The sequence below is a fragment of the Thermobia domestica genome, chromosome 10 (assembly GCF_964235325.1).
Source record: "Thermobia domestica chromosome 10, izTheDome1.hap1.1, whole genome shotgun sequence".
NCBI classification, from domain to species: Eukaryota; Metazoa; Arthropoda; class Insecta; order Zygentoma; family Lepismatidae; genus Thermobia; species Thermobia domestica.
In genome coordinates this window covers 203,655,040-203,675,501 of record NC_137463.1, presented here as the reverse complement: position 1 = coordinate 203,675,501, position 20,462 = coordinate 203,655,040, and the positions used below count along the sequence as shown (strand labels likewise).

Below are 20,462 nucleotides of genomic sequence, written 5' to 3'. Positions count from 1 at the left end.
GAGAAAAAAAATTCATGGTGAAAAAAAAGGCACATCCCAAAAAAGCCTGATTTATTGCATCTCTAATTCAGAAACGTCATTGTAAAGTCTAAAGCTTTGTGTATTTAATTTCTAACTAATGTGCCTTGTTCCTTTTAAAGTGAGTTTCCTTGGTAATGTATGAATTACTATTAGCCCTCCTCACTGATCTAGTGGCTAGTGCGTGTCCCTTCGTCTATGAGATATTGAGTTCGATTCTCAGTGGAAGATCACTGAACGCACTAGTGATTCAAATCGCATTTTATAAAGTGTACCATTTCATCCTATATAGCCTCATCACTGACCAAGAACGTATATACATATGAATCGAAAATCAAAATATATATAAGCTACTTCCATAGATCTAGACTATGAAAATACAGACAGTTTTAGAATTTATGAACAAGGCGATTTTCCGCTGATAGTTTGCACAATAAAATCTGCTCCTAGATTTCTCTTCTAGTAGATAATGTATGATAATAGTATGTTTCTAGTAATTTTATATGTAGTATCTGTATTCTTATATGGTTTTTTAAATGTTTAATAATGTAGTACTCGTAAGTTGGATAAAAAATAGTGGCAAAACTGTTCTCACGTGAGCTGTCTCTGCACTACAAGAGTTCTGTAGCTGACAAAAGAATCTGAGACGATGAGCAGTGAGAAGTGGTAACGAATATATGCTATTTAGTTGAACCACATGTGCCGTAAAATAGAGTAAGAAAGTGAAAGCGCCACAGCAATATGTTTCGGAAAGAGGAACGAAGTGCGTGGATCAAAATTGAGTGCAGTGGACAACAATGTTTTCAGGGACTTCGTGACACCCTTTCCTCCAAAATGACGGAACCACTTTGCGGGAAGCACTACGAGACAAAAGAAGCCATCATCCATAACATATGGCGGTCCTTGCGAAATATCGACAGATTGGCGTGCTGACGGTGTACAACGCCTTCCATATGTGTGGGAGAAGATGAGAGAGATGGGAGACGATTAAACTAAAGGAATGTAATAGGTGCTTTTCTGTGCATAAAGCCAAGTACGAATTACAGTCAAGCACAAAAAAATAGCACCACTGAAAACAATCCTGATATGCATTGCATTGAATTTGTGGATAGTAGGGTCACTTAATGTATAAAGCGTAGGATTTTCTTTTAATGTTCATATATGCATTACAGTAGCAACACATAAGCAATAGGATACTATTAGAACAAGAACAGTGCTATTAAAAATATAAACTTTCTCAAATTGGCGCTATTTTTTGTAACGGACTGTATAACAATATTGCCATTACTTTTATTCAGCCCTTGTAATTAAGATAAGAACTTTTCTGATTTATAGTTTATGTATACTGCACTAGTAAAAACGATTCCTCTAACGAAACTACTAATGCTTCTATACTGCTAATTTCTATTATATTTGTTATAATAAAAACACAGCTCAATACGCGTTGTTACATATAATATCTTTTTTTTTTTTTTTTCAATATGTGTTCCGAAAAACAACAGTCAACTTTAACCTTTGTGCAACAATGCTGAATACAGGCGTGAGATAATTCTTAATCTCACCGTGAAAGAGTTCAGAAACAAGTGATGTCCGGTTCTTGTAGTCTTATCTAAATGTCTGAAGAATGATCTTTTTATTAAGCTTCTTTTCTTCAAATACTATAGAATATTTCTGTGTAGGTGCATCGATAGATAGCACTATAGTCAAAATTTGTGTTGAATAATGGGGAGTTTACACTTGGTCGATTTAGTCGCACGACTAAATCGACTCGCTGCATTTGCCACTAAATCGAAGCAACTAGGCCGAATCAGATCGATGGATGTGTTCAATTATTTCAACCACAGAAAACAGAACGTCTTTCAATTCAATTGCCAGTCGATTAGTCGCTTTCGATCAACAAGCGATTAAGTTGAATTCCCGTTTACACGGTCGATTAAGTTGAAAGTGACGTCAATTCAACTGAACCGAACGCAAATCGACTAAGTGTAAACGCCCCATAACATATATATACATTATCTTCTTGTAGTCCATCCTAATGTTAAATATATTTCATCTCTTGATAACTATCCTGAATTTGGGTTTTCCTACATTCCTACCTTATCGTTAACAAAGTAGGACTATTCAAGCACACGACCACTTGATATCGCTGACATTGTAGTCCCATTGCAGCAAGTTCCACGTTCTGTGACTATCTTCCTTAACTTCATAAAAATACTTGAGGTTTACTCGCTGTTCTATTTCTACATTTATTACTTAAAACGCCAACCCAACTTCACCGCTCAGATTTTAGCGTGTTGTGTGTTGTCTTTTCTTTGTGTTTAGATTAACGTTTCACTAGTAAACTCAAGACTAAGTGAGACGTCAAGGAATAATTGTCACATGACTACTTTGTAGGACGTAATATTTCTGTAATAAAATAGGAAAAGCAAAAATTTGAACATTCCAAATTTAGAGCTTCAATGGTATTCAGCCAACTTTTAATATACAGTAAAACCTGATAAAAGTTTTTCAGAAAAAAAATCTCATGCAACTTTCTTTTAATTGTGAAACAAAAGGCAGTACTAAGGCAGTAGCGCGCCAGAACATACTATGAAACAGAGTGATAAGACTTTTGGACATGTTTTCTGCTGAGAGTTCTCTCGTGGCTATGTGGATAGCGCACGCAACTTTGGCGCGGGAGACTCGGTTTCGATTTCCAGCGGGACTCGTCAGGTTCGGATTCCACGTTAAGCTGTGGATTCACGTGGAACACTAAAATCAAATCCTAAAATCCATTTTCTGCTGAGAAATACAATATACTAATTAGGCGTAACAAAATTATCTTGTTTTCCAAGCTGAAAACAATGTATGTCCAACTACTTATCACAATTTTATGATACTTCCATTAATTTAGGGCTCTACGTTTTCCAAATTTGGATATTGTCCTTTAACAGTTATTTTGATAAATGTAAAACGTAAGAACGGAAAAAAAATATAATTTATGACACAAATTTAATTTTGTACGTTATAAAAGACTAAAAATTAGAGAAAAAACTTTATTTATGATAAACAAACAGTATGGAATTTTTAGGAAGTGAAAAAAAATACTTTACATTTTAATTTTTGGTACCAAACAGAGCAAATATGACAAACAGAGTGCACTTTTTACGGAGTGGAAAATATTACGTCAGAGAAGCTATATTTATTATTCTCTTAGAAAACTGGGGCCGCGGTGCCTCCGTGGTAGAGCGCTCAACACTGGCGCGTAGGATCTCCAGCCACGTAGGCTTCGCGGTGGGCAAATATATGTGTGTGGTTCTCTCAGGGTTCTCCAATTTCCTCCCACTTTCGTCATTCCACTGTCTCCCTTAGCCTCAGTTCGTAATCGCGGGATGTTAAACTGAGAAGGCGTTCGTTCACAGATGACTCGACATTACCAGAACGATAGGAAAGAACACTAAGCAAAGACCGTTAAACTGTTAATTTTAAGAAAGAAGACGCTCTCACACACCGAATTACTATTTAGCAAAATTTATAAGGTAAATGACCGGTCTTGCGATCAAAGATTAATTCCCAACATTTGTACAGACTGTTTTCTTTCACTGACTGTAATTTCAATACTAACAATATTAGCAATTGGTTAGCAGTAAGGCTTAGCTTGCTTTTGACGAGTTTAACACTGTATGTTTATTATATACAACTTTCATTTTCTTTGTTGTTAATCTATAATACATAAAAATGAAAGCGACTTAACAACTCTAAACCACCCGATCGATCTCTATCAAATTTTCGACATAGATGAAGTTCGGGCCTGGGATGGTTTTGCATATCATTTTGACGGGTATAATATAGGGGAGGGGGATATATATGATCAAAAGTGACCGACATTAGTGTCGAATCCATAGACTTCGGGGTCGTTGAGATGAACAGTCTCACTTCCGGTGCCGTTTAAATCCAAATTCAACCCCGCAACTTGGGGGAGGGGACGGTATATAAAAATGATCGAAAATGACCGATATTAGTGTCGAATCCGTATATCAGAGAGCGTTTCAGTAATAGTAAAAAATAACTGACTGACCGAACATATTACTAATTTTTCTTATTTTAATCCAGCGAAGCGAGTAATTGACGCTATTTCACTATACAATCGTATTGTTTTGGACAACTTAGTGTGTTAACTGATTAATATATATACGTAAATACAGTCATTTATGACGATTAGAGATCCAAATTACCCATTGATTTAACAATAACTATTCATTAGTTACAAATTTAATATAATATAACACAACCTTACTTATATTTATACATTTTTGTTGATTTATTCATTTACACAACTATGAGTGTCCTTGAAGTTGGTCATTTCTCTAGTTTTTTAGCTGAGTACTATCATCGAAACCATAAACCTAAGCTATTATTACTTTGTAAGTTGGCCTTTTTTTTAATAAGAATGTCTTCTACGATTAAGTGCGGTCTATATGAACATGTTTAAGGAATGACACAACAGAAAATGACATATTCACATTAATAGGTTGAACATTATCATTTCGTCAACTTTAAAGTGAAAAATATGGAGATATCAACAACTCATCTATCAAAAGAAAAGTTATATCTTCTCCGCATTTACCATACTTATATGAAATTACGCTTGTACTGTAATTTATTTTCCAAGTCACATACATTCATTTTGTTACTACAGTTAGAACGAAGTCTAGAAACGGCATGAAGGTCTTATTGCTTCCAACTTCATTCTTCACAGCTACTTAATTTCAGTAACATACTCAGTAATATTTTCTTCTTCTTAAGATATAATTAAAGTACTTACTTAAATGACATCACAGGTCCTACTTCGCTGAAGATGTCCTTCAATTTCTCTTCCGTTGCTTCATATGGTATATTCCCCACTAAAATAATAATACAACATACAATTAACATGCGTAGTTAATTACCAAACTAAAGTTGCAATACACATTTAAAAGAAATTTATATTTTCGTAGATTTTTCGGTGTTTATTCAACAGTATAAGACAGCTGGGGAGATAGTTGAAGTTAGAAGTGGCTGCTTGAAACTTCTAATAAGAACGATGGTATTTACAACGTGCTCACTACATACAAAGATTGATTAAGTTATACTGGGCCGATTTTGAATGTGCCTCTTATTCAGTAAATATAATGCTCCACTACTCATGTTCTATCTGCAGGAAACGTCTACTGACTATTGCCCGGCATCGAAGTTTCCATTGCAGGAGACTGTGTTGTTACTCGGTACGTGGCGTTTGGGCGCGGACGTTTGGGCCCCGCCGTTTGGGCACTGGACGTTTGGACGCGAGTTAAATTAAAAAGTCATTATGTTTTTTTTTTTTTTTAATTTACTAGCATTAGACGCTGAGTACTAAGTTCGAATCAAGATATCACAAGGTGTCTACTGCAGTGAAAGTCCTTGAATTATACTGGATTTTGTTTTACATAATAGAAATACTGGAATTTCAAAATTCTAAAAACTGAATTAACAATTAAATTTTGTAAATTTAAGTTTAAGCCAAAGTTAAGTGTGCTTTTTCTTTGATAACTTTTCAAGCTAAGGTAAGTAGACCAGACTAGATATGATTGTCTATATGTACACTTAACATAGTGAGCCTATTCCATTAAAAAAAAAAAAAACTTAAAGCAGACCTTCTACTGTAGTTATGCAATAAGTGTAAATGTCAAACACATTTCTAGTGGCTAAATGACCAATATATGTACACTTAACAATTATTTTTCACTTTGAAATCGTTCTTTTTTCCTTTCGCTACTTTCTTCAATGCAGATTAAATGCTTACAATGGGTCGAAAAAAAAGTGTATTAAGTTTTGATTTTTATATTGGAATGTTAAAAAAAAGTGATACCCGAAATACGGCATACTGCAGTTCCTAAACTCAATGTCTTAGACACCCTGTATTAACATCTTTCCCTCAACTCGATTTAGATTTAGGGAGTACACTATCCGGGGAAAGGGGAGAAAGGAAGCGGCCTGGACCTATAAATTAGGTACCACCCCGGCATTTGCCTGGTGTGAATGGGGAAAACCTCATTCAGGGTGGCTGGCCTGAAACAGCGTGTTACAATTTTTCGACCGAATGCCCCAACCGGGAATCGAACCCGGGACCGCTCGCACCGAAGGCGAGAGCGTTAGCGACTACGCTACGCGGGGCCACTTCCCTCAACTCAAGTGCGGAAATCTTTTATTGGTAGTTCTTTATTGGACTTAAGGAAGAGAAGAGTTTGGCAAACGTAATACGAAAGAAAACAAATTTTAATATTCATAAGTATGTAATTATTAACTTTAAAAAATACAAAAATTAAATCAATATGTTTTAATTAACATTAAGAAAATTATTAACAGTTTGTCTGATTCCCTTATTTCCTAGCTTTCTTATATAATACAAAAATGATCAGAAGTACAAGAATCGTAAACAAGCGAAAAATCAATCCATGATGAGGTTAGGCAACAAATGCCACAAATGCATTAAACTATTTAATTTAGATGAATAAATAAGATAGAGATAGAAAATATACAGATAAATGAGGTGAGATAAAGACAGAAGTGTAAGAAATGTATATATCTTGATTCGCGCTTAGTTTTCAATGCCTAGCTTACTTTATATGTCGTAAATTGTGATTTTTACTATGTACCTCGCGCCTAAACGGCAGTGCCAAAACGTCCGCGTCCAAATGGTGGCGTCCAAACGTCCTGTCCTGGTTATTACTTAACCATGCCCATTGCATCCCACCCTTCTTTGCAGACTTTCCACAGGCCGGAGACAATGCAGACTTGACGATGGGACACGCGCCGCCTGAGAAGTCAGAAAGCACAATAGTCTACTGGGCAATTAGTATCAAGCCACTACAATACAATAGCCACTTTCTGAAATGATGATCGTATGGGTATATCACTTCTGTGTAACCCACGCACTCCATAAATAACTGGTATAGCTGGATCATCAATTTTTAATTATTTTTCCTTATTGTTATCCATAAGCCATGATTCCAAAGTGGGATCATCTTACAGCAATTACCTTGATTACCTTTTATTGTTCGTCTGATGCTTAAATTTCGTCTAATTCTGTTATTTTCCTGTAAATTTTGTATCTCTGGGCCGCCATCTGCAGAACATAACCCATCGCGCTTTTTAGTGGCCACTTAGCAGACAGATTGGTTGGTGTTTCTTGCACTGTCACTGTTGGGCATATGCTTGCATGCTGTACTTCTACCCATAACGATTAAGCTCTCCTAAATTTAATTTGCACGCAGGAACGCAACTCGTTCATAAGAAATAATATACAATGTACTACAAGTACATTTATAAAACATAGATTCATATACGGTTGCCTAAATTAGGATAGCACCAAAAAAAGGAAGGTATCAATTTATTGTACAGATCCAAATATTTGTAAAACTGTCAGAACAAATTTGTCATAATATTTTAATAGACTACTGTGTAAATAATCGAAACAGGTTGTGTTCTTACCCGTGAGATGCGTATCTACGCAGAAATACGTTAATGAAAATCTAAGTTGTAAAGCAAGGATTCGCCCATAAAGAAGTCATTAACCACAGTATACAAAGCGAAGTGAAGAGAAATATTGAAGTCAGTATAGTTAGAGTTGCCAGCTTTTAGGTCAGTTTTCCACATTTTTAAGGGCTTTTTTCTTTGCCATGAACTTCCGCCCCCTAGTAATAATGACCATCAGATTTATTAATTATAGAGAAAAATTCCGGACTATGAGTTGGCGTATTGATGCGATATTAGGTAAACAGGCAAGAGACCATAATACGGCAATGTTCAAATTCACCGTTTTATCAACTAACCTACGACATGTATACTGCAGCAATGAAGGGAAATACAGAATTACAGAGAGGAAACTAATACGAAAGAATTCGCATCTGAAACAAATGTGGTGAAATGGGGGCAAAATTTTGGTTGCTATTTCATTTTATGGGGGCATAAATTTGTAAAATCCAGGGAAGAAATATGTTACATGAAATCACAATAGGATTGTACATACGGGATCTTGTCTCTTACATGTATAACACAGAAACACGACCAAAAAATACAGTCTTTACCACGTGGTATTCAATAAGAAAGACATGATGAAGTGAAGTTCTATGTGAAGGCAGGGCAAAAGTAATTATAGAAGTGTCGCAAATCTGTGCCACACACAAGGAATATGTTCCTATTCCAAGTGAAGTTTTTCCATCCTCCTCTTTTACGCGCACACCCACCGTTGCAGACGCGCATGCTCCCTACGAACGCAACCCCTCGTGTCCCCTTGCTATGATTCTGCTATGACTCGGTTGCATATCATTCGAATTTTCTAATGGCCACCTAGCACAAGCTGGTTCGCTTTTAAAGTTATTTTGTTTAATGTACTGCAGTTTTTATATGTGCATACGCTCTACTTACACCCATACATTATAGACTCAATATGCACCCATTAATGGAACTCCTAGTACAGGAAATCAGTATTATCGTATGGGTTTTGTAATTTATGATGTTCCAGGATTATGTATGTGATAGGGGGCTCCAACTCTTACCCCCTCTCAAAAATCTAGCTAATATAATACTGAAATAGGGTATTATTTATAATGCTGGTTGGAAACATGAGAAAGTGAGGACTAATTGTTATCGGGAATATTCTAGAACACTGTCCCGCATTCCATTAAGTTGTAATAAAGATAGTAATCAACCCGGCTACTAACCCGCCTTCACTCGCTATCGGTCACTCGGCATTACTATGTGCACTAAGTACTGAGTTTTGATCAAGGAACAAATGCGGCTAGAAACCCACAAACATCGACATGTGCAGGCCAGCACTAGAATCTCCCCAGTGCTTGTCTTCGTTACCTCTGAATAGTGCGTATTTTGCAATACTTAACAGTTAGAAGGAACTCGTCCTATGCAGTAACACAATACGGATGAACATGCCTCTTGTGAAGAGCAAGAAATGCATGAAAATAGGAAATATATGTTAACAGCCCTTAAATTGAACGACGGAAATGAAAGAGTAATTATGGGAAAAGTATATTAAAATAAGAGTCCACTCGAGCAGACGGTTCAATCAAATAGAAAAATAGGTAAAACACGATGACAAACATTTTTATGTAAAGGAATGAGAGTGTGAATATAAGTAATTACTGTCAGTGCACAGCATATTAAAAGGAATCCCGAGTGATAGTGAAAGTAATAAGTGTGTTCTTCCACCATCCTCGTTTATGCGTATACCTTCCATCGCTGACGCGCCTGCACCCCACGGACGCAATTTCTTTCTGTCAATCTGGCCCCCATGCTGCGCTCCCGCCATGACTCGGTTCGACAGAATTCGTTTACAATGCTATTGGCCTTTTTAGAAGCCATCTAGCACAAGTTGGTTCGTGTTTTATGCACTCTAGTTATTACGCCATACGCCCATACTGTATTTATACTAAGCAATGCTGAAGTCAGTCTACAAGTAATAATGGAGATCCTCATTTAGTGCAAAGCTCTAACGTAACCTGAAAATCTAAAAAATTTGGTAGAAAGGTCTGCTCATAAGCAATGCCTAAAATACCAACAAATAATAATAAAAAGTTGAATGTACTTTCATGTGGCCGGGACTGTAGCATGCATAACATTAGTCTTGAAGCGTAATACAAGTTAATTACGAGAGTAACTGTTAACGTAAAACCGTAATAATGAAAATAATATCTTAGAAAACTAGAATGAGGAGACAAGGAACAAAAAAGGGAAGAAAAGATTGTCACGACTGAAAACTGAGACTATACCGGTCAACTGAGACGTATGCCAACTCTACAGACAAATGTCGTTAACCCCGGTCAACTTACAAAACTTTAGTTTGTTTAGATTTTTTTTCTTTTCAGTTTAAAATGATGTAAGTAATCGCGACACTTCCTTAGCTCTTTAAGTGGCCAACGGGTAAATTTTACATCAATGTATGCTCTAGTTGGTCTCTAAGCAAACACAAAAAATTACACTCTTAATTTTAACAAAGTGGGTCCGGCTTCCCTAAGCTAACCTGGCCCTACTAATCCTATACCCTTTTAAATCGGTTCTACTTATCGATGGGTCATTCATTCCATGTGAAATCAACAAAGCCTACAACCCGACCGTCTTAGATTTTTACCAAATTTTAGTATTTTGTAGGAATTGTCGTGATATGAAATTGCGCAGAGTTGTAGCTTCCTGTGTGACGAAGTTTCTGAATTATGCGGTTCAAAGATACGAAAAAATCGTCTACTTTGGTACATACTCGAAACTTTCGGACAACATTGCTCTTGATCTAATTGGCGGAGAGAGATGATACTTGTTTTGTTTGAAAGGGCATAAAATAAGCTTTCCAACGATATATCGCATGCCTAGTTTTGGAAAAATATCAAGGTCACCCAGTGTGACCTTTTGAACTTGAACTTTTGAGGATGCGTATCTTCGATTTTTCTAAAACTAGCATATAATTTACGCACAGGCTTACTCTATAACATAACGGAAACAGAAGTTCGGACGGTAATGAAAACTTTAAATAAAATTGTGTTTCTAGTAACACTTTCTTTTTCGTGCCAGACAGTTTTAACTTATAAAGCAGTTTGCAACACTGCATTTAATGTACTACTATCCATCGTGTCAAGCTGGAAAAGAGTTAGTTTGTTTGAAAAATAACGTACCACGTAAATCACTGAGTCCTCAGAGGTATTCACGCGTTCAGCCGCTGCATTGTGACCGTACTTTCCTCTGAAATTAATGTGTATGTTCTTCCTGTGGCAGTGCAAGGATCCACTTTTGCAAGAACATCATACCTTTGTACCCAACAAATATCTGGGTGTTGCGGAAATACAAAAGATCCTGATGGTCCATGAGGATGAAGGAAATTAATTTCTACATCACTTGTATCTTTAGATACACTACGAACAAATCCGTGCCACCAATGTTTAGTGTACATATGTAACAAATCCATTGATTTCCTGAAAGTGTAAGGAATCCGAATGTGTTACCAAACTGTGTTCTGTAAATTCACAACACATAGAATAACATTGTATAACGTTCCCCTTGTCCATCACACGGACTTTTTCCATATTCGGACAAAAAAAAATTGCATTCAACAGGTACAGAGCAGTCACTTTCATGGTAGCTAATATAGATGAAGTTCTTGCGATTTGTGTAATGAGCTGCTGCTCCATCGGAGAAATAGAATAATTTTGTTAAATATTCGGAACCGAATTTATATTTTAGAAAGGTAATAAGTATTTTCTGCAGTAGGTGCACTAAAGTTGTATCATGTTTGAGATAGTCCGACATGACGATCACATTGTCAGTCATAACTGTAGACGTCTGGGGATTTCTGTAGTATATGCAAAACGGATGAATAGTTGCTTGACCACTATTCTAGTGGAAACCTTGTGGTGCCTTCCATTTCAACTCAGGCAAAAAAATATAAAATTGTACCATCACCATCTCAGATATTGTTGAAACTTTTTTTATAGCAACTAGTCATGTTTTTAAGAGACCCATATTTTTTTGTTTTGTCGAAAAAAATTTTCCCGCCAAGTAATGGGCCGTCAAAGACGGGGAGTACAATTTATGAATTGTAGAAGACATGGAAAATGGTCAATTTCGGAGCCTCACCATTCGGCTATGGAGACAGGTAGAGTTATAATTCTTGTTGCGGTATGTACACAGGGATATAAATAAACTATATTTTATTATAGTTTGGTTTGCGCATTCGTATCTTTTTGTACATAAATTAACAAATGAACGTCAATTTATCTGAAAAGTCGAAGTTTGCGAATTTTTTTCGAGCACTTCCGGTTCGAATTTTAAAATTCTGTTTTCACGGTTGGTAAGACCTAGTTACCCGCTTTCCGAAAAAAAATTTGTATCGCTTCTGTGGTTAACCGTTTTGTCGCAAAAAATTCGAGAAATTGTAAAATTTTCAAAACTCGCCATTTTTGGGCGCCATTTTCTCGAAAACACCATTTTTTAAAATTCTGAAATTTTGTCAGATGGTTCAACTTTACCTGAATAATAAACACACCAAATATCATTCTCGACCAATGCTTCATGGATTAATTGCAGCCTTTTAAAGTTAGCGAAGTTTCGCTAATTTTGATGTCACAGTTAGCAACACTGGGGACAATGAAAGTGCAATGATTTGATGATGTTTGTGGTTCACATTCATTAAATGAAGAATAAATGGTTTTCTTGGCTGTTTTTTTTTTTATTATTTTGATTAAAAAGGCTCTCTGAAATAGTAAAATGAGCCTCCCTCTACTCCTCCGTTTTCTTAAACTGAAGTAATCTGAGGTGGAAATTACGATTACGAAACACACAAATTTCAAGATCACTTACTTAAAATGGTCTTCGGAAACAAAATTTCACTGTTTTTTTTTTTTTCTTTTCTTTCTTTTTTACATGGACAAATTATTTGCTTGGTTGTTGTCTTCTTTGCTAATAGCATGTAACCGTGCAGATGCTCCAATAGATGTTGGGGGTTCACTCATAACTCATCCAGGAGTGGATCTAGGGGGACGATTGCCGCCCCCACCCCCAGAAGAAGAAACTTTCTTATTTATATATAAATAAAACCCATCCCAGAGTTTGGAGCTCTTAAAAGTAGCTCTAAGTAGCAGTATTACAATCCCCCAGAAGTCCGTTCTGGATCCGCCCCTGCGTAGCATATTGTCGATAGTCACAAAACACTTCTCTTATGCTCTTCTGGAAACCTGTACCCTGCTGAAGGTTCATGTGGAAGCATAAACAGCACTTAAACTTCACGTAATTCATGATTTATTCATAATATTTCTGCTACGCACCACTGGTTATCATACATATATGTATATAACAAAAGTTCCTTTTTGCAGATTTCTTAAATCTACACTTTGAACTGCAAAAGTTCGATTTTGGGGGAAGTATGAAGTTAGTTCATTGTGACCCGTTACTGCCATAAAAACTTCGCAATTTTCCGAAAGCCAAAGATAACTTCGTTGAATACCAGTTACCGGTCGCATACTTTCCCTTTTTCCTTCCGGAAGTCGTCGAATTCAGTTCCAGGTAACAAAACGAGAGTAATACCCGGAGTTTGTGCTTGCACTATACTCACGAATTATCCTGCGGTTTTAGTGGGGACGCGGTGGCTCAGTGGTAGAGCGTTCACTTCCGGTGCTTGGGGTCCCTGGTTCAATCACAGCTCGTGCCGTTCTGCATTCCACCATTTCATTCATTTCTCATAATCACCGTCTCCTTTAGCCTAACCGGCATAACCGTGGAAAGTAAAACTTAAAGATTTCATTTCATTTCATTTTTTTCTTCTGCGGTTTTAATACTGTGTATCTGTTTTAGCCTAAGGCTATGGCGCGTTGCCACATTCTTTGCCCCCCCCCCCTTCCCCACTGCCGTCGCAGAGACCCTTACATGGCCGGTTTCACTGCAAAAACACTGCTTTATCGGATCTGTCTGCATCTCGAACATCTGAAAGCGATTTTTAAAGTGGCATGCAGCACCATCAGAAATCACTGACACGGTTTGGGAAATTGTAGACACTTATTTTCACGTATTCAAACCTTTTTCTATAAAATATATTTTCGCTTTTCTTCGAGTATGTTTAGAATCTTGTCTATGACTATGAGTACATGAGCCGAATCGTGTGTTTTATCGTTGTTTATTACAACAAAACTGTCAATTGTTTCATATTTCGGTGATAACTCTGAATTTCACTTTGCAGAATAACAGTCCAGTTTTCAACGAAGTCCACATGAAGTAAAATAGAATTTGTATCTTGAAATTTTATACGATTTTCGGTAGCAATTGATTCTCTTTGGATTTTCTTGATGTAATCATGAATTACAATTCTTACAGTTAAGCCGGCAATGTACGATACGAAAACAGAAAGTGGCACAGTTTTTTTTTTTTTTTTTTTTTTTTTAACGAGATCATTATTCTCCCATATGGCATACGTAACCACATTTATTTTCATCAGGATCAATAATTAAAGAGTCCACACTTATTTCTTCCACTCCAGGACATTCACCACATTCTTGAAGAAGACAGCTGTCATTTTCTACGGATCATACTACTAAAGGAAATAGGTCACTCATGACAGCTTCAATACAGGTTGCACCTTTGATTTGTAGCAACGCAGTAGCAGCTAACTTAAAATTTGCACAATACGCACACACACTTCCCTCTCAGGTTGCGGACTGACACACTTTAGTCGAATACTATAAAATTCCAAGTGACCCATTTTTATGCTGGGATTGTTCTGTTTAAAAATTCAGTAAATTTCTTTGGAACGCGTAAGAAAACGTTTCGATTTTTTTTTTTAAACTTTTTGTCATTTTTCGATCACTGTAATGACATCGCACTTAATTGAGACTTTGTCTGGAGCATTCCAAATCATACTGAGGTAATAGTTTAGGCCTTTTATAGATCATCAGAATTCATTGGATGGCCATTTCAAGTAAACTTAAAATTTGTGTGTTTCGTAATCGTAATTTCCACCTCAGATTACTTCAGTTTAAGAAAACGGAGTAGGGGGGGGGGGCTCATTTTACTATTTCAGAGAGCCTCTTTGTTCAAAATAATAAAAAAAAACAGCCAAGAAAATCTTTTATTCTTCATTTAATGAATATGAACCACAAACATCACCAAATCATTGCACTTTTATTGTTCCCAGTGTTGCTAACTGTGACATCAAAATTAGCGAAACTTCGCTAACTTTAAAAGGCTGCAGTTAATCCATGAAGCATTGGTCGAGAATGATATTTGGTGTGTTTATTATTCAGGTAAAGTTGAACCATCTGACAAAATTTCAGAATTTTAAAAAATGGTGTTTTCGAGAAAATGGCGCCCAAAAATGGCGAGTTTTGAAAATTTTACAATTTCTCGAATTTTTTGCGACAAAACGGTTGACCACAGAAGCGATACAAATTTTTTTTCGGAAAGCGGGTAACTAGGTCTTACCAACCGTGAAAACAGAATTTTAAAATTCGAACCGGAAGTGCTCGAAAAAAATTCGCAAACTTCGACTTTTCAGATAAATTGACGTTCATTTGTTAATTTATGTACAAAAAGATACGCATGCGCAAACCAAACTATAATAAAATATAGTTTATTTATATCCCTATGTACATACCGCAACAAGAATTATAACTCTACCTGTCTCCATAGCCGAATGGTGAGGCTCCGAAATTGACCATTTTCCATGTCTTCTACAATTCATAAATTGTACTCCCCGTCTTTGATGGCCCATTACTTGGCGGGAAAATTTTTTTCGACAAAACAAAAAAATATGGGTCTCTTAAAAACATGTCTAGTTGCTATAAAAAAAGTTTCAACAATATCTGAGATGGTGATGGTACATGCTCTGCCTGAATTGAAATGGAAGGCACCTTGTGACGCTTCTTGCAAAACGAATGAATAATTTTCTGCAAAATCACAAAGAAAAATGCACTGTTTATCAAGAAGGTTTTCTCTCAGATCCTTAAGATATGAAGATTGTTGATGAGTAATAAAATAATGTTCGACCAGGTGTACAAGTTTTTCCACTAGAATATCTAGGAATTCTGCTGTAGGCTTCGTGCTGTCTGTCGCAATCCACTGTTTGTATGTGACGTGTGAACAAACTGCTCGTCCAGCAGTGTCTCAAAGTGTTTGCGTATGCCTTGCGGTCCTGGAAATTCAGTACACTGACGAAAGTAACACTTCGGTTGAGGTAGGTTACACACTAGTGCACTTAAATGAATTTCATACGATTTTGAAATACCAGCTGCCTTCCACGTGTCTACCATCAATTTTACATTTTGGTGGATTGTACACACACAGACAATGCGTGTGCCACTACTTCCAGCCAGTGCACGGCTTTTCGGGCGCAATTCGGCAAACTTCGAAAATCCCAAATGCATATCTGGATTCTCCTCTTTTAAAAGGACATAAACTTCTCTTAGGTTGTCCACGATTAATCGTTTCTGTACACGTATCCTACTTCCATTAACTTTCATCGAAACAAAATCCTTTTTCCCAGGCAAAACACGACTAACCGAATTACTATTGTAAAATTGTTTTATCACACCCACTGTTGTGGCAGGTTTTAGGTGAGGTGTGGTTAAAATTCCATTGATCTTTATAAGCTCTTTAGCTTTACGGTCCATGTAGTTAGTGCAGTGAAATTCTTGATTTTTTTTTACACTCCAACTGTATGGAAGCACAGTTAATATTGTTACCTTCATACTTCTATCCGCTGTTTGAATTTTTTTTCTTTTAACTATGTTATAATTTCATTTTTTACTGCATTTTCCTCCCAGGACTCTGTAGAAATGTCTAATAATTTTGTTCCAATAGCTGAATGTATTTTAATCATTTTCTCTGCAGGATATGTTGTTTCACTGAGTCTTTTCTTTTTAACTGGTGATTCTCCAATATCTTTTAGGCTGCGGTTCAGAGATCCTAACGCAGATTCTCTGACGCACTGCTCAATATCACTTTCACTGTTTTCAGCATCGGTGCTGCAACTTATCACATTCTCCGTTACTACAGGAGTCGCACCCGCATCACAAGTTGTTGTTAGAGTCCTACGACAGGAATCACAAAATTTAAATGCACCTTTTAACGATGAGCCCTTTGAAGTCATCCACGGCAACATATATATATCTCAAATTTCTTTTGACATTCCCATGTCCTTCTATATTAAATGGATTGCAGCACACTGTCTTCTTAAATCTTAAGGATGACATTATTCTGATATAATAATTCGTTAAATAAGACTGACTATTGGAACACTGGCTTAACATACACCACAATCAAGCTTCTGTTTTCAATTACAAAGTCAGCACCAGCACGTAAACACACTGAATCGTACACTCAAACGTACGAACTCAGTCCTCTATCAACACAGTATCCACACCTCTCAATTCTTCCAAACCTTTCTGTAGCAGATGACTGCGCTATCTATCACGCTGTTGTGCAATGCTACAGTGTTGCAAACTGCTTTATACATTAAAACTCTGTCTGGTTTAAAAAAAAAAACTGTTACCGTACTAAAAAAACAAATTTTTGAAAGTTCCCATTACCGCCCAAGCTTCTATTTCTGTTATGTTAAAGAGTAAGCCTGTGTGTTAATTATATGCGAGTTTTAGAAAAATCGAAGATACGCATCCTCAAAAGTTCAAGGTCAAAAGTCACACTGGGTGACCTTGATATTCTTCCAAAACCAGGCATGCGATATATCATTGGAAAGCTTATTTTATGCCCTTTCAAACAAAACAAGTATCAGCTCTCTACGCCAATTAGATCAAGAACAATGTTGTCAGAAAGTTCCGAGTACTAAAGTTGACGACTTTTTCGTGTTTTTGAGCCCCCATAATTCAGAAACTTCGTAACAGAGGAAGCTATGACTTTGCACGATTCCATATCTCGACAATCCCTACAAAATACTTAAATTTTGTAAAAATCTAGGATGGCAGGGTCAGAAATCCCTGTTTGATTTGTTGATTTCACATGGGATTTCACCCGATGAAAACCAAGAGGGTGAAGTTTTTACCTTGGTTAAGTTTCACATGTATCGCAATATTTAACAAAAGTTTAACAAATGCATGAAAGAGTTTAAAAATAAATAAATAAGGCATTACTCGATCAGACGGTTGTAGGCCTATCAAATTTTGACACATTTCTTACATTTTGTGGTTAGGTTAGAATTTTGCATTTCTTTTAGCATACATGCACTAAAATAGGAGCTCCATTACTACTTGCAGACTGATTTCAGGAGGGTTGAGTTGAGTTGATTTTGAGTTTAACGTCCCGTTCAGCAGCGAGGCTATAGGAGACGTGGACCTACTGATTAACGTGGACTCCGAACCACTTGAGCTCTCGCCGGGAATCGAACCCGGGTCTCCCGCGCCAATGATTTCAGGAGGGCTCATTATAAAAATAATGTGGACATGTGGCATAAAAACTATGCATAAAACACCAACCAACTTGTACTAGCTGCCCACTAAAGGGGCTGGTGCAGTTTTGGGGCATCGCATTTTGGAAGATTTAGAGATAAAATTGAATACTTTTTATAAAAAGACATAAGGAATACATTTCTTCAGGCGACAGAATTTTATACAAAGTAATACAGCTGTCTTCTACGTTTACAAGTATAGGGTTACTATTGCAAAATCTTTACAAGTGCTTTACTATGGATAAAATAAATGAGTGCTATGAAAGAAGAATATTAGAAAGTATTTTCCACTGGCAGTGAATTTCTGCACTGTGTACGGAAGTTGTATTTTGTTTATAAGTGGAACACTACTAGTATGAAACCATGACAAGTGCTACTGAAACTCTGTGTCATTGCCAAAACCCACTCGTCTTCATTACCCACGTTTATGCGTATACCCACCTTCGCTTATGCGCCTGCTCTCTTCAGACGTACCCACTCGCTTGCGCTCAGGCCTTCCAGTTTCGTCCTGCTCTGATTTAGTTAGATAGCATTTGTTCTTTTAGTGGCCACTTAGCACAGGTTGTTTTGTTTTGTACTGTAATTTTAATGTATACACCCGAACGACGTATTTATATGCAAATCGTAATTGTAATTTTCAACACTTGCTTACGGTGGCCGCCTTGAATTTCAACTATGCCGCGTGAGATTTATTCATTTGGCCCACCGCAAATCATTTATGAACCAATCAGTGAAAGAATTCTATTTCTTGAACAATTACTTCCAGTTGTTTCCCAAAAGTAAACCTTCACGCCACCAAAAACAACGAATTTTATCTAACGGAGTCAGAGCAGGAGCGCAGATTGGAGCAGGCGCGTTAGTACAGCGGGTATACGCATAAACGAGGATAGTGGAAAAGCACACTTAAACATACAATACTTTCACTATCGCTCAAAACTCAATTCAATATGCTGTGCACTGACAGTAATTACTTACATTCATATTCTCATTCCTTCACCAAAAACAAAAAAAGTTTCATGTCGTATTTTACCCATATATTTTCTATTTGGTAGAACCGTCTGCTCCAGTGAACCCATAACGTACGTGGAGTACTTACCGAAAACCGATCGTAGGGATTTATCCATCAAATTTTGATCACTCATTTTAAATTATTTCGTGGAATATGCTTTTAGATAAACAAAATAACTCCTGATTATTAATATTGACTTATATTTTCGAGACGTGTATATCTACTTCAGAGCTTTTTTTCAACTCTCACCGGTTTACACAACTAACATCCACAGAATACAAATATTTCCTCTTCTTCAGCATAATACATAAAAACAAAATTAACCGCATTCTTTTCTTTCATAAAATTTCAAAGAATCACAGTATGTGGGCCACATTCCACACTACTCTTCATTATATTTTACGGACTGAAACACATCGCTAAAGCGAAGAATTGCAAGTACTCTACCCGCATAGAGCAAACTAAAACGCATATTTTGCATTATATTCACGTTAAACAATAAGGAATGAGACAGGGTACCAGACGTCCCAAAATTTGATGAAGCACAGTAATATATTATTATTATTATTATTATTATTATTATTATTATTATTATTATTATTATTATTATTATTATTGCATAATTGGAAAATAAGACAAATAGTCCACTTATAATTCCAAATAAAGTACATAAGCATAAAAAACAATCATGCATACAATCAGTGGCGTATTAAGGGGGCTTCCGGGTTTAAGACTCCCCCCCGAAATCTTATCTACTATAGTAAAGCATATGAAATTCTTGCTGAATTTTCACATTTTTAGGCAAAGCCCCCCCAAAAGTTAGCAAAGCCCCCGAAACAAAATCGTAAATACGCCACTGCATACAATGATATTAAATAAAAAAAATAAAGATTACAAACAATAGCAGCATCAAACATATCACATTATGCACAACTAAAATTGCAATAAATTATATAAAAAACAAAGCAAAAAGCATGCACAGACAGTGATGAAATTGTGATTATGATAAGTGATAAGTCGTAAACTTTCTTTGGATAGAATGAAAATCTGATATAAAAAATCAATGATATGCAAATAGTTGTTTTCATTTAACATAATTTATATATAGGCGCATCACTAAACTTCGGATTATATCTGAAGATTTTAAAGTTTCTTCTAGCCATGTTAGGAACACCAAGACTAACGGCTTCAATCAGTGGTAGCTTACCAAATAAAATATTATGAAGCAGTTTAATGTCAAATAAAGTTCTTCTTTCAGATAATTTTAATAGGCCAAGATGATACCTAATTTCATCATGAGTTTTTCCTGATAGAAATTTAAATTTCCATTTTAGAAATAAAAGAAACAAGTTTTGTACTATTTCTATATCCCTTTGAAAATACTGGGTTCCTTTGTTCCAAATACGGTGAAATGTTCAAGTTGACTTCTAACAATTGCATAATATAAAATTAAACAGGTTTTTAAAGAGTAGAAGACTTCAGAGATTCATT

General features: G+C 36.2%; 1 protein-coding gene and 1 non-coding gene across 5 annotated transcripts in view; both read right to left on the bottom strand.

The window, feature by feature from the left end:
* Window positions 1-19,242, bottom strand: part of CstF64 (cleavage stimulation factor subunit 2 CstF64) — an 82,027-nt gene extending 62,785 nt beyond the window's left edge. For all 4 annotated transcript variants that reach the window (XM_081728966.1, XM_081728967.1, XM_081728968.1 and 1 more), the window contains exons 1-2: window positions 19,059-19,242; window positions 4,823-4,901 (exon numbers count right to left, since the gene is read on the bottom strand). In XM_081728966.1, the coding sequence (XP_081585092.1) occupies window positions 4,823-4,901; window positions 19,059-19,104 (125 nt within the window). In that variant the 5' untranslated portion in view covers window positions 19,105-19,242. The remainder of the gene's footprint in view (window positions 1-4,822; window positions 4,902-19,058) is intronic.
* TRNAR-UCG (transfer RNA arginine (anticodon UCG)) lies at window positions 6,117-6,190 on the bottom strand. Its single transcript has one exon. It is a non-coding gene; the product is annotated as a tRNA-Arg (tRNA).
* Window positions 19,243-20,462: the final 1,220 nt, after the last annotated feature.